At 38.6% G+C, this 16,178-nt stretch overlaps 1 protein-coding gene across 2 annotated transcripts in view; it reads right to left on the minus strand.

The window, feature by feature from the left end:
- frmpd2 (FERM and PDZ domain containing 2) overlaps positions 1-16,178 on the minus strand; it is a 59,890-nt gene that overhangs the window by 10,286 nt on the left and 33,426 nt on the right. For both annotated transcript variants that reach the window (XM_077224618.1, XM_077224619.1), the window contains exons 17-22: positions 13,461-13,546; positions 13,301-13,378; positions 11,766-11,873; positions 11,543-11,659; positions 5,094-5,272; positions 3,655-3,753 (exon numbers count right to left, since the gene is read on the minus strand). In XM_077224618.1, coding sequence (XP_077080733.1) covers positions 3,655-3,753; positions 5,094-5,272; positions 11,543-11,659; positions 11,766-11,873; positions 13,301-13,378; positions 13,461-13,546 — 667 coding nt within the window. The remainder of the gene's footprint in view (positions 1-3,654; positions 3,754-5,093; positions 5,273-11,542; positions 11,660-11,765; positions 11,874-13,300; positions 13,379-13,460; positions 13,547-16,178) is intronic.

Raw genomic sequence — 16,178 nt, forward strand, 5'->3', positions numbered from 1 at the left:
ACAAAATCCCTATGCATTTTAAACAAAAATAACAGACAGACGTCAAAGAAGAAGTAATAATAATAATAATAATTTAGCTAAATTTATGAATATAATTAATTTGAAATTACTTATAAAATATAAGTAAAACCAATTTACAAAATATAAGTACACTTAACTTAAAAAATATATCTGGATTTAGATAATTTTATTTCGTGCAACCCCTTGACATAATAAAATTAAGTAAAATCAACATTTTTTTCAGTGCATGTACCATCAGGTGAGCACAGAATAATGGGTTCAGGCTTGGATTTCGTGTCTGATGGTACGGCCTTCTAAACTCACTGTCCTTTAGTACAAAAGCCTTTCAAGCTACTTAACCCCATTTAGACAGATTAGCCGTAGTCTGTATAGCCCTGTGCGTCCCCCTTCCTCATGTTTATATCCAGTCATGTGACCACTCTTTCTCTTTGCCCTTTGGCAGCTGATTCTGTTTGACCTTCTGTGATACTACTGACCCTGTGGAAGCCAATGGAGTTGAGTAGCAGACGCACAACAGGTAACTCAGCTTCACCGGTGTAAATAATATCGGTGGTGCTAAGGTTGGGTTCTCTGACAAAAAAGAAGTTTGCTATTAGCTTACTCGTTTTAAACTATAAATATAAGAGTATACATTCTGTCTACTCATCAGAGATATAACTAAAATTACACTTACTTGACTTATATGGACAAGTATACAGAAAAGTCTAAGTACATTTGGCATATGCTTGTGCTTAATTGATTAAGATATACTTAAGAAAAGTACAATTACGTATTCTAAGTATACTTGGCATGTAGTTGGAATTTGGCATGTTAGAGTGAATTTATAGTTATACTGTTGGTTAACTAGTTACTAACTCATTTTTAGTTTATAAAAGTACATTTTGTAGTTGTATAGCTGCAATCCTAAATAAACACTTGTGTATACTAGTTGTATACGTGATCTATACTAGTTGAGCACTCAATTTAAAGTATACTTTTTTAAAACAAAAAAGTAGGCCAACTTAGTCCCTAGAAATATTGATAATAATTTATAACGTGTTCAAATGCCAAAGAACTACGAGGCTGATACGAGAAAGAGGACATTCCTAGTAGGGCTGGGCAGTATATCGAGTTTGTACAATATATCGATTTTTTTTAAACAATATGGAATGAGGCAATACCGTTTATATCGATACAGTAGTTTGATACGAGCACATCTTAAATATAGCGGAGTACGCAGTGTGAGCTCCTGCAGTGAAAGAACATAGTACAATTGTCCTAAACATGAAACAAGCTAGTATTAAGCGCTTCAAAATAACTGGTAAGATATAGTTAACAAGTTTAAAGCAGCTTGCCCTGCAGATGCTCTGACAGATACTGTTGCTGACTGACAGATAAATACTTGCGCTGTTTAATGCGTTTGAGACGTGGTGCTTTCCTCAGTGCTTAACTTACATTTCACTGGTATATTCTGCATCTGTATATGTTAGAAAGTCAAACAAATATGTCCATTTCACTGTCAGGAGAGGACGAGCTTCTGCAAGTGAATCTCCGCTAAAATTCAAGCTTCCGTTAATGAGCGCCGCCGCGCGCCGAACAGACGAGCACGATAGAATACTAGCGTAATAATTCTGACTAAAATATACTGTAGATGTTGCTAAAATACTTGTTGTTGGAGACAATAAATGTGCCATATGTGGAATTTTAAACCTACAAGTATATTTTTATGAAAGTGACCATTATAATGGGGTAATCAAATGCAGGCTAAAATAATTAGTGTTTGCTTTTGTTTTTATTTTCATTTTTGGTTTAGCCTTTCGTCATTTTAAAAACAAAGTTTTTAGATTGTAATGTTACAATTTTAGAATGTAATGTGATTTTAACCACCTTTTTGCACATAATATAGCCTATTGCATAGCCTACATTACATTTCCTATATTTGTTTCCATATCATTCGATTTCAACATTGTTTTTTTCTTCATTTTTTTATTTTTTTTTATTCAGAGCTTTTTTAGGTCATACATGTTAAATGAATGACAAAAATAATCAGGCAAACTAATATACTTTCGTCCTATTTCGCCATTTTGAAGTGAAAATAGGCCTATGTAACGTTACTCATCACCCATGTATCAATAATTAGTTTGTCATTGTAAGGGGACAAGAAAAATTAATCCTAATGTATACAATAAATACAGTTTAATGGAAAAGTGCTTTTCCTTCTATTTCTTTCAGGGCCAGTAAAAATATAGAAGGGGCCAGTAAAACTCTGATCTACTGGCCCTGGGGGCCAGTGGGGATTTTTTTTTATGTTGAGCCCTGCCTTTGGGATTAAAATATCCCACATCATCACACACCCTTCACCATACCTAGAGATTGGCATGGGGAACTTTCCATAAGATCATCTCTCAATGCAAATCAAACCAGCTATTAGGCTAACTGAAAGTACCCCATGCCAATCTCTAGGTATGGAGAAGAGAATGTGATGATGTGGGATATTTTAATTCCAAAGGCCAAGGAAACTTTATCAGGATGCATGAAATAACTGGCCTTTAATAATATAAATCTGCTGTCTCTATGGGAATTTGACATAGGGGTGTCCTGACTTATGCACCCTTTATTTTAAGGAAGAACATTTATTTATTTACGATACATTATTCATTCACAAAGAAAATTGGTGACCTTAAAGGTTGGATTTAAGATCAATTTCCAAAAGATGATTTTTTTATTCCTCTTTTTAGTCAACTTTAGCATGGGTAGTACATTGAATATAAGTACACTATTTAGTACACTAATATACTTGCTACATAAAGTATATATGGAAAATACACTTACATTTAAAATGAATTTAGGGTACATTTACACAACAACAATGTACTAAGAATGGAAAATATTTTCCTTTGTGTTTTTCGCATACAGACGACACCATTGTCAAAATGATTCCCATTCACACGGATCCTCGAAAACGACTAAAATCGCTGTATTCCACTGCTAGGCCAGACGTTTTGTGACTTGGAGACCGGCCTACAACATTTTCACACAGAATAACATCATTGGATATCAGTCTCAAACGCTTCGAGATAACTTTTGTGAACTCCGATGTGTCGGCCTGATGTCTATAGGCTATTTTTTTCTAATTTCCACATACACTATGTTTCAGATCTGCAGTGACGGACTTCTGTGTGCTGTTATTATTAGATAATTATATTTTGCACGAGCACACAAGTCATTTCTTTCTTCCGATTCCCTCGCACAGATCAATAACTTCCCTCCCGTATCCGCACTCAGCAATTCAAATCTTGTCTTATGAATCACTCTTTTGCGTCGGGTCCTGAGACCTTTTTAGTTGTAACTAATGAACATGAACCAATGAAAAGTCAAAACTGATAACAAGATAAGACAATAAACCAATGAAAACATGACAAAAAAACCAAACAGTGCACTAAATGACCAAAAGACAAGATCACATGAGGGACAAGGGAAATCACATGACCCACCAGGAAACAAGGCTATGACAAATATCGAAATAAAAGACAAGAAAGCATAAACATAACCAAAACCTAAGACAGACGTGTCATCTGAATTCCTATTTTTTTATTAAAAAATTTATACGTGCCCACTTTGTTTAGTCTCGAAACCTTTAAAAAGTATGCTTACAGCGATACTGATGCCCAGACTACCTCCAGATCTCTGAAGCATCACAAGAAACTTTTCAGGTCTCAGGCTGATCAGAGACGCTGTCCTGGAATAATCATCCTGTTAAAACAAACAGAAAGAATGGACATAACTATTAGACATGACTCTATCTCTCTCATATGCGCACACACACACACACACACACACACACACACACACACACACACACACACACACACACACACACACACACACACACACACACACACACACACACACACACACACACACACACACGTCTGGTTTACTATCTTTGTGGGGACTCTCCATAGACTTAATGGTTTTTATACTGTACAAAATGTATATTCTCTCCCCTTACACTAACCCTACCCCTAAACCTGCCCATCACACACAACTGTCTGCATTTGTACATTTCCAAAAAAACTAATTCTGTATGATTTATTAGCTTGTTTACCCATGGGGACCTCTATTTAGGTCTCCACTGTGACACAAGTCCCCATGAGTCTGTGTGCATTCAGGTTGAAGTCCCCACCGGGATAGAAAAACATGAACACAAACACACACACACACACACACACACACACACACACACACACACACACGCCCGCACGCACACACACACACACACACGCACGCACGCACGCACGCACGCACACACACACACACACACACGATTCTTTAACCTCAGGCACATACCAAAATAACTGTTTTATTTAAATGTATTCTAAAATATAATTTATTCCTGTGATCAAAACTGAATGTTCAGCATCATTACTCCAGTCTTCAGTGTCACATGATCCTTCAGAAATCATTCAAATATGATGATTAGCTGCTCAAGAAACATTTATGATTATTATCAGTGTTGAAAACAGTCGTGTTGCTTCATATTTTTGTAGAAATCACAGTGCAGTAACTAATGTTAACAGATGCAAATTTTGATCTTAAAAATGTATTAGTAAATGTTGAGATGAACATTAACTAAGATTAATAAATGCTGTAGAAGTATTGTTTATTGTTAGTTCAGGTTAACTGTGTTAACTAATGTTAATATATGACATATTATTGTTAAGTATTACCCTTAAATCCACCTTAAAAATATGAATAATTACATTTTAAAAACATTGATGATCTAAACAGTGAAATAGTCATGGACCATACCATATTGTCTAAACAAGTAAAGAAAAAAATAAATATTTAACTGTAATTAACTGTCAACTGTCAAGCTAAAATTGTCATTTAAAACTGTGTATTTAGAACCTATAAAGCACTAAATATGTTTTATGTATTTACATAAAATATATAAATTTTTTATTTTTACAAAAATAAATGTAGGCCAAAATTACCTATAGATAAAGATACAATCATGCATCTACACAGCACAAATATATACACCACATTTAGCCACATTTCCCCAGCCTCTGAAGGAACATGTTCAGTACCTGTGCGTTTATAATGCGAACCTCAGGAACGTGAAGTCTGCTGGTGCCTTTAGGGGTCATCATGACACTGACCAGCTCATCCAGATACTCGTCCCCTGCCCCACTGTCAGCCAGGATAGTGCTCTGCGACACGCAGTTCCTCTCCGCTAGATGACCAGCGCCTTCACGCTTATACAGAGCTGATGATTTCACAACGCAATTTTCATATACATGTATGGTTGCATCTTAAAGGAACACTCCGACTTTTTTGGACTTTAGCTTATTCACTGTTTCCCCCAGAGTTAGATAAGTCCATACATACCCTTTTTTATCTCCATGCGTGCTGTAACTCTGTTTGACGCACCCACCGCTAGCCTAGCTTAGCACAAATACTGGATGTAAATGGCTACATCTAGCATACTAATCCCAACAGGGACGTGCACAGGAATTATGAGGGGCAGTTGCTCTGACCTGAAAAAAGGGCTTCCTCTACATTCAGTTGTGCTTCTTGCTCGTATTCAGTTCTGATGGTAGGCTACGGGCAACTATGCATGATTTTTAGTATGATTGCGTAAAGGGAACAGGAATTCCGGTAGGCAACAGAATCGACTGCTAAACCCAGGGCCGATCCTGAACTCCCCCTGGGGCCCTAAGCAAAAGGGGCCCTCTACCTGACCTGTGACGCCGTGAGCTATGTAAACCATTTGCCATTGCCACACAATCACACCTGACACTTCAGTGCTCCCAATACAATCCTCCCTCCTTGAAACAAAACAGTCAAAGAATAAGTACAACAATATAGAACAGAATGAGGTTCAAACAAACAATATTTTTTGAATAGAGTATTTTCTATAGAATGTTGACATAACAAGTGAATATTAACGTAAACATAAATAAGAAGAAAATAATAAATTATAACCCTGAGCTTTGGCTTTTGGGATTAACTTTGGTTCTCTCTACAGCCTGGGTATTTTCGGCATCAGTATGATTTTTATTTATTTATTATTATGCATGTTGAAGCAATTCTTGATTTATGGTTATTATTTACTGAGGGATGTGCATCCATATTGACCAGTATGTCCAGCTAATCAACATTTTAAATTCAATATAGCCTATAAATCAATAGTCAATCAATGTCAAATTGTCAATACATTGCTTTCTATCTTGCATAATTAGTGCAGTTGTTTAGAGTTTTTAACTACACTGAGACTAGATAATCAGTTTCTTGTTTTATAAATGTGACTTTGATTGGGAGTGCCATCATTCACGTGCATGTATTGTACAGTATGTCTGGTCTCCACATATTTCTGCTTGAAAAATGCGAGTTTCATTTCGTGCACGCGCATATGAACGCACGATAACACACGCGACGCGGTTATGTTTTCCGAGCTGCAGTAAACAAACACCGTTGCACTTTGTCGTTTATCAAAAACAAACGTAATACATTTTTTTATTTTACTCTCACTTTTGTCAGGCACAAAGTGATGCAAGAGATGCACTGCCTGCCCAGCTAGGTTAGCAAGACCGAAAAACATCAAACTTTGCTGACATCAAACTTAGAGAGGAGAGAACACAAGTTTACCTGATTGTTGTTCCCGCAATTCACTCTCATGGGTTTTTTCTTCTTCCTCTTTTCGTGACCAGAAGGATAGTTTCGCTTCATTTTGTCATGGATGTTGTACACATTAATTGACACGCTATGACACGAGATGGAGGCGGGGCCTTAAGTAATTTGTGGGGTCTTACCCAAGGGGGTAATCCATCAGGCGGAAGTTGAAGCTGCCTCCAGGGGCCGCCATTGTAGCTGGCTATCACCTGCTGTTAGCATCCCATTGACTCCCATTCATTTTGGCGTCACTTTGACAGCGAATAACTTTACATCTGAGGCGTCCAAAGACTTCATTTTTCCATTATTTATTTCTAAAGAAACACGACAATGTATAAAAGGCTCCATTACTTTGTATCTTACGTTATGGCCCCGTAGAAGCCATTCTTGTAAAAATAGGCTAAAAATTGCGTCATAACCACGCGACTTCATGTCGCACAATAGAGACATTACCGTATAGACAGGAGGAGAAGCTCGCACAGTCTCGCAGGCGTACTGACGTTAAATTTTAAATAAATAAATATTAAGCAAAATGACAAAATAATTAATCAGAATACTTACCAAAAGTTGCTGCAGGTCGCGCTTCACCGTCTCTGTGCACGATTAACGTTGGGTGACTGTCTATGGGTGATTCAGATTTGTCTTGGCACAGCTACTAGAAGATTTACAACTGTCAGTCAGGTTGCTCACGTGACATCTACGTCATCAAGCTCAGTTTGAGCCTGCGCAGAACGCTTGGCTATCAGGAAGTGAGTGCCCATGTTCGGCTTCAACTCTCTCCGTTGAAATCAACGAGGTCGCTGTGTCCATTTCTTTTACTGTCTATGGGTCTTACGCACCGGTCGCGTGCGCGTGATTTTTTTTCCCAAACCACTTCAGCGGAAATCCCGCCCTGCAGCCGATTTCATTGGTTTAGGTTACAGTGACGGGTAGGTTTAGGGATCAGTGTTTGGTGTAGGCAATCAGTACAGTGATTGACATGACCAATGAAAACTTTAGAATCGGCTGCAGGGCGGGATTTCCGCTGAAGTGGTTTGGGAAAAAAAATCACGCGTCGCGTGCAGCGCTGCAGCCACGTAAACAGTTTGCCCTTACCTTACTGACTTTCACTTTCGGTGCACGAATGGAAGTGAATGAGGCTTTGCGATTTAAAAAAAATAAATAAAAAATGTATCTAGGCCTATGTGAAATTCTGCAGCCATTGTACGATTTTTATTATTTTTTTCTCGGAAGGGCAACCTGAGTCGAGAAGGGCATATGGGCAGTTGCCCGGGCAACCTGAGCAACCCCCCTGTGCACGTCCCTGAATCCCAATAAGTGACAAAATAACGCAAACATTTTTCTATTTACATGTTGTGATTTGTATAGTCACAGAGTGTACAAATAACAAGGTCATATGAGACACAGCCACCTTTTAACCGTATAAATATTGGGAACTATATTCTCAGAAGGCGAAGCACTGCTACTTGGGCGGAGTGATAACCGCAGCACCTGAGAGACGCACTGTTGCTTCCTCTTGTTTACCTCTAGCTCCGCTCATTTGTTACTGGGGCGATAGAGCGCGCTGGTCACAACACAATACTAACATTACAGGGGATACATGGAGCCCGGGAACAACTGCAATAGTAGTTACCACCCTATTCATATAATAGTGTCACTAACGTTACATTAGATCTTGCTGATGGCACTGTTACAGTAGCAGGGCCTGAAATTAACACCTGACCACGCGCCAAATGCGGGTGATTTTTGCAATTGGCAGGTAAAACTGTCAATCTACCTGACACATTGGCGGGTAGCCAATGAGAATTGAGTGATTCATTAGTTGTTGTTTTTTTGCGTCTGTCCGATAACATCAGCAATTTTCATTTCAATTTTCATTTTTGCACCTGAGACCCGCAGTGACAGCTGCTGTCAAACTAGCTAAAATGGAGTGACGCAAGTAGCTTTGCAACAGAGCGGTCATTTGAAGTCGAGAACTTTTCTCCCCCACCTTCACCTGAAGTGGACGAGGGTGAAATGTCTGTGGACACCAGCTCAAACTGCGGTCTTGACTCCCGCATCGCGATCGGCATCCGATTATTCTTATATTCAGTCATTTTGAGGTAATTTTTTCCAGGATTATTATTACTATTACGTTCAATATTTGGCTTCTATGTGAAAAAAATAACCAGCAAATCGCGCCGGCGCGTTTGTCGACACCAGAGGATTAACTTTAGCCTAATAAGAAGGAACATAAATTGTGATTAAAAACATATGCTCACTCACATCATGACGCCGCTGCGGTGGTGGAGTCAATGCAGGAAGAGCAGCGTTTGGCAGCGCGAGCTGTGTGGAGAAGCCCATTTCCACCTCCATTGCGTTGGAGAAGCAATCCCACGTAAAATGCAGGTTGCACACTGGAGCGATAGGCGAGATTAACTACCTAGGCTACACGAAATAATCTAAATAACAATATAAATGCTATGCTAACTAGATGCTAATATATACAGTATCTATCCTGATCATTTTCAATACTTGTAATTCCAACTCTTGACTCGCTACAGTAGTTTTGACGGAACCAGATGCTTTTATACCAGGGCGTGGTGAGCTCGCACCAAGGGCGTGACCGAGTGACGTCAGAGAGTATTCTACGTCAGAGAGTAGCCCTACTGCAGGAGCTTTCCGTTTAACCTGAAGAGGGCAGCACTCAGACGTTTTTACACCATATATTTGAAAATTAAAACACTTTATACCCAAATGTCAAAAAATTTACTCGAATCAATGAACAGCATTTATGAAGCCCCATTCTTACAGATAATTAACTAAAAAAAGTTGTTTTAGTGTTTAATTACCCTTTAAAGACTTGGTTCTGCGTGACGCATCCGGTGTGCGACCCCCTTAAGAGTTATTATTACTTATAATGATTTCGTTAATAACTTGACAGCACTTAAATGTGTATTCTTACAAGTTAAAGAACAATGTTTGTGTGATTTCTATTTTTCATCTTTATGGGGCAAAAAAAAAAAATTTGTCTGGTAAAAAGTAACGTTAAAGTAAAGTAAAAAGTTACTGTGGCAGGTGGTCAAATAAGTTAACTTCAGGCCCTGTACAGTAGGCTAGTCATCTAAAAACATAACGGAACACGTACCGCAGCCACAGGTGATCCACTTTGTCCCGTCTGTGCTATCGATGGGATGGCCGTATCCTTCAACACGCGTTTCATGGTCCGTGTAGCAAATTCCATTTTTACAACATAGTCGTTCTCAGTGAAATGTACTGAGCAAACACGATGGTCCTTGATGATCTCTTCAGGTGAGTTTGGGATCGATATCCAGAGCAAGTATAGCCATTGGTTCATCAGGTCTGCGTTTTTGGTTGGAATTCTATGAAACATCATGGTATTACCTGGTCTCTCCTGTTTATTGTCACAGCTCTTTACAATATACAGCGAACACCTATGATTGTAAACTATGCTTTTACTATCTAGTGAATTAATTGCTGACTCTATTACTCCAACTCTGAACGAACTCTCTGCTCCTCAGCACCGAAAGCACGGCGCGTCTCAGGTGCTGCGGTTATCACTCCGCCAAAGTAGCAGTGCGTCGCCTTCCAAGAATATAGTTCACAATATTTATACGCTTAAAAGATGTTTATGTCTCAAATGACCTTGTTATTTGTACGCCCTGTAACTATACAAATCACAACATGTAAATAGGAAAATGTTTGCGTTATTTTGTCTCTTATTGGGATTAGTATGTTAGCTGTAGCCATTTACATCCAGTCTTTGTGCTAAGCTAGGCTAGCGGTGGGTGCGTCAAACAGAGTTACAGCACGCACGGAGATGAAAAAGGTATGTATGGACTTATCTATCTCTGGGGGATACAGTGAATAAGCTAAAGTCCAAACAAGTCGGAGTGTTCCTTTAAAAATTCTAGTTGGTTGATTTAATAATAAAAAAAAATATTGTTCTGTTGACAGTATGTTGATCATTTCATCAATCTAATATTGTGTTATTTAAACTGAAATGTCTGCCTAAATTGATTTTTTTTTTACTTTAGAAATTGAGTAGAATTTGTCTTGATAACTTGGCGAGTGAATTTCTAGATCCCAGCATGCATTTTTATCTATTATTTTAAGGAAAATATTTTAAGTTTTTTTATTTATTTATTGCTATTAATTTATTTAGTTATTGTTTCATATTCTAATGTTTTACAGTTAAAAGAGTTTTGTTATGTTGAAGATTTTGTGGTTACCATCATGCTGCTCATGGTTAGTTTGTGTTTGATATAAACTACACTGAGCATATGAACAATGACTGCGCTCATGCCAGTGACAAGTAATGTATTACTTGTTCATAACATTTACATAATAAATAAATTACATTTAGTACATCCTATGTTAGTTATTCATTTTAAATGATAGAGATAAGATGCATTGGTTTGTTTCTAGGGTCACCACTCAATTATGTTGAAATTAGTTGGAACTACTTAATAATTTGTAGCATAAACACAATTTTTTGAGTTGATTACTCAAAATTTAAGTTTTTCAACACAATATACACTGCAAAAAAAGTAAGTTGCAAAGAATATTGGAGTATGTTTTACAAGAAAACACTCTTTCAGTCTAACAAATGTCAAATTTACATCAATGTGTCTCTTGCTGTTTCTTTGTAATTATTTATAAAATGTACAAGCAATTTCTTAGAAAAAGTATATGACCAATTTTTTTTTAGTACATTAGTTGAAAATAATTTCGTTAGAGGTTGTCATAACTCAAAAAAAAATGATACAAACTGTAGCGTTAATTATTAGTGTTGTTTTTAGAGTGTACTGATGTTATATCACACGTGCAGCAGAATATAAATAATTTAAAAGCATGATCGTACCTTTTGGCTGCGAGACAATAAGCTCCACCTCACTGGAGCTGTTCTGCATGATGTCAACGGCCTCGCTGAAGGACATGCCCTCCAGACTGAGCTGGTTGAGAGAGATCAGTCGACCACCTGACGGAAACATGGAGCTCGCCTTCACAAATGTTCATACAGCGACTTCTGAGGTCATGTCTGGATGTTATTAACACAAAATAATCTGATGATTGTAAGGATTCACCTGGTTTGATGCGTCCATCTCGGTCAGCTGGGCTTCCGGGAACAATTGATGCAATATAGATACCAAGGTCCAGTTTCCCAGTGTTGTCTTCTCCAACAATAACAATACCTTGAGGCAAAATGAAGAAAGAGTGAATTAATATTCTGTATGCATGCTGTAAAAAATTATGCTGCTTGTACTTTTATTGTGTTTAATCCACTTAAATATGTAATATTGAGGTTTAATTTATCCATTTGTGTTGGGACTATCTGAATCATTTTTGTTGCATGGATGTTTAGTTCCCAGCATGCTTTCCATTGGACTGGATCAGAAAAGTAAATGTTGAAATTTAGGTGTTATTTAAAGGGGACCCATTATTCCCTTTTTCAAAGGCTTGATTTTGTTATTGGGGTCTAATAGGTTATCAAAAAAATTTTTTCCCCATATTCTCCATTGTTGCAGCTCCTCTCTTCCCAGTCTGTCAGTAACGCTCTGTTTAGTTTCTGACTCTATGAAGCCACTCCTTCTGAAAAGCACACTGTGCTCTGATTGGTCGGCTGGAGCAGTGTGTTGTGATTGGTCAAGAGCTTCGAGTGTGTTTGGGAAATGTCCCGCCCCTTACAATAGCCACCAGTTTCAACAGACTACTAACTAACTTAACCAGGCCCCGCCCCTTTATTCTGCGTATTAATTATTTAAATGAGGAATATTGTGAGGTGTTCGTTCCCGGAAGAAAACTCAAGACTACAATGGAGGCGTTTCAGGGAGTTCAGAAACACTGACTCTGCTATAGAGAATAACTCCCGCTGGAGAGACTTTGTGACTTTTCAGACCGTTTTCATGCTCAAACAGCAACATTACACAATAAAAAAAAAAAAAACATGTAAAAAATATAGGTCCTCTTTAATGTCTCTTTAAGTAAATAGAAAATACTTGATAGTGTTCAGTTATGGTGGATATTTAAAGTTTATATTACTTAAAGGGTAACTAAACCCTAAACCAACTTTTTTTAGTTAATGATCTGTAAGAATGGGGCTTTATTAGTACTGTTCAATGATTCAAGTAACTTTTTTTACATTTGTGTATAAAGTGTTTTAATTCTACAATATATGGTGTAAAAACATCTGAGTGCTGCCCTCTTCAGGTTGAACGGTGGCTACTGCAGTTGAATTTTCCTATTGGATGTTTGGAGTGGTTCGTGACGTAAGGGTTGTTGGTGACATAGGCAAGTTCCATACAGACAGATGCGTCTCAGGTGCACGCCCCCTCCGCTGGGCTCTGCCCACTTTTCCAGCATTTTTCAAATATTGCCAGTGGGGGGAGTCAGGCTCTGACCAGGGGTTTAGTTACCCTTTCATTTTTGAAAGTTCATTTTGTAATGTATTGACAAATGTTATGCGGAATTACCTATTTTCTTTTAGCGTGTCATGGCTGATAAATGAAGTAGTCTTTTCTCAAAACATGGAATTAAATCTACCCATCAGAATAGAGTGCAAATAATTTTTTTTGAGAAGATTCAATGCATATCAGTTAGTAATGATCCATAATACACTTACCAAGGCCAATTCTGGGGTCCTTTTTGAGGGAAACATAGATTATTTCCCTCTCTGGAGGTCGGGAACTTTTTGGAGTATCTGTGAGAAAAGGTCACACTGCATTGCGCTGTTTGTTTCACAATGAAACACGTTCATGTTATGGGTTGATTGTCAATCCTACCTCTTAAAGGAGAGTACATCGAAGGGACTTCAGAGCAACGCTTCGGAGAACTACAAGAGCTTCTCTGTAGAGCTGGACTTTGGGATCTAGACGTGAAACAAACAGACAAGACACAATGAGAACATTGGATAAAGAATGGATCAACATGACTTTTTTTACAGAGGGGAGTTGGGATAGCTATTTTAATCACTCTATAAATCAGAAAATACTGTAAACAGCAAAAAAAAACAAAAAAACATTTACACCATGTTATTAGGAATAAAATGTTATATAAACCAGGGGAATGAGATATATATATATATATATATATATATATATATATATATATAAACAAATCCCTCAGTACAAAACTTCAGAGTACAGATATGTACAAAACAGTAAAGTTTGATGTATAAAAAGATTTCTGACTCAAGGCGAGATATGTATTGTAATTGAAATCTACAGATGCAATTAAGAAGATTAACACTAAAATGTAAAAATTTTGGATGTCGTCTTCACAATAGTAGGAAAGACAACATGTTTTTAGAAGCAAAATAGCCCAACACTTACCAATGGTTTGAAAAAACAATGGTTTTGCCTGTAATGTCTTGCCTTAAAGATGACCTATTATGCTTTTTTTTTACATGGTCTTCTTCCTTTAGTGTGTAATGTTCCTGTTTGAACATGAAAAACTCCCTCAAAAGGCAGTTATTCTCTATATCAGTGTTTCTGAACTCCCTGAAACGGCACCATTGTAGTCTTGAGTTTTCTTCCGGGAACGAACATCATAATATTCCTCATTTAAATAATTAATACACAGAATAAAGGGGCGGGGCCTGGTTGAGTTATTTAGTAGTGTGTTGAAACATGCGTTCTGGTAAGGGGCGGGACATTTCCCAGACACACTCAAAGTGCTTGACCAATCGCAACAAACTACTTTAGCCGACCAATCAGAGCACAGTGTGCTTTTCAGAAGGCGGGGCTTCATAGAGACAGGAACTAAACAGGGCCTGGTTCCCCCAAACGCTCTTATCGCTAAGTAGTTCTTAACTTATTCCTTAACCTCTCTTTTAACGTGATGGCACGATTCCCGACACGTTTGTACGCTAAGTATATCTTCTGTAAGTCACATTTACATTTAGACATTTACATTTAGTCATTTAGCAGACGCTTTTATCCAAAGCGAGGACTAAAGCAAGCGAGTCATCGTGAAGAGGGAAGAACGACGCAAGAAGTGCTCAAAATACAAAGTTCAGGCATTGCTCAGAGTAATAAAAGCCAGACAAGGGAAGATTTAAAAGGGGAGGAAAGATTTAAAAGAGAAGAAATTTTTGTAATAAAAAAAAAAAATGTTATGTTAAGTACTCACGGAAGAGATGAGTTTTCAGTTGTCTTTTGAATGCTGTCAGGGATTCTGCATTACGGACGAGGGTGGGGAGATCATTCCACCAGCATGGAACCGTGAATGAGAATGTTCTGGAGAGTGATTTAGTGCCTCGCTGTTTTTTTTATTTTTTATTTCTCTCCCGTGATTCCGTAGTCCTAACGTGGCCGTAGGTTATATGGAACCGTGGGTGCTGAACGGAAATTGCCTTCGCATACGAACTCCACGATCTTTCTCCACTGTTTCCTGTCCTGAGCCGCGTTCTTGTTGGCATAATCGGGTGAAATACCGTATGCTGCTAGATCCATCTCCACTTGTATGATCCACGTCTTTTTAGGTGCATTTCTTAATACTTTCCAACTGTCTGGCCTGGTTCGCCATAGGGTGCGGTATGGGAGACGGTGCTCATCCATCCTGCAAACATGTCCAAACCATCGGAGGCGGGCACGTTTAATCAATACGTTGATTTCCAGTTGGTGAGAACAGCGACGGCGAACTTCCTCATTCGGGATCTTGTCAAGGAGTGTAACTCCAAGAATCCGGCGGAGGTAGCGCATTTGGAACACCTCCAATCTTCTCACGTCTGCCTCTAAGAGTACCCAAGTTTCTGCTCCATATAGGAGGATTGGTAGAATCAGAGTGCGGTATAAATGAACCTTCGTTGCTGTTGTTAGAGACTTTTTCCTCCAGATGCACCAGGAAGTCGAACCAAAGGCCGAAGTTGCAGATCCGATTCGGTGGGTAATGTCAACTGATGCTGCGATCTTGTTACCTTGAATGGTCGACCCCAGATATTTGAATGTTTCGACTTGCTCTAGCTGGATCCCATTAAGGTATACAACTGCCGGAGAGTTGTCTGAAGTCATAACATCTGTTTTGACAGTGTTGATTTTAAGCCCAAATCTTGTAGCTTCTTCGACGATATCCCGAATAATTGTGGAGGCTTCGGCATCATCATCTGTGAGAAAAACATTGTCGTCAGCATACATCAGATCTGTGGCATGTTCGGCAACCCAAGCTCCAAATCTCACTCCGCGTCGTCCAAAGAAGACCTGCCTCATGATGCAGTCCACGACAATGTTAAACAGGCTGGGAGAAAGAATGCAGCCCTGTCTAACTCCCGAATTCACTTGAAAGTCAGTTGTCACTCCTCCTTGAACTCGTTCATGGCTGGTAGACCCCTCATAGGTGTTCTGTAGGAGGCGTTTGATCTTTGGAGGGTACCCTTCCGCTCGTAGTGTGTTCCATAAGGCTGGGCGGTGCACGCTGTCGAAGGCTGCAGAGAAATCAATGAAAACCATCACTGTTCTTTTGCCACATCGGATGCTTTCTTCGAGGAGTTGGCGCAGGGAGAA

Source organism: Siphateles boraxobius, unplaced genomic scaffold (genome assembly GCF_051911475.1).
Source record: "Siphateles boraxobius isolate OS27281-9 unplaced genomic scaffold, OSU_SipBor_1 90, whole genome shotgun sequence".
NCBI classification, from domain to species: Eukaryota; Metazoa; Chordata; class Actinopteri; order Cypriniformes; family Leuciscidae; genus Siphateles; species Siphateles boraxobius.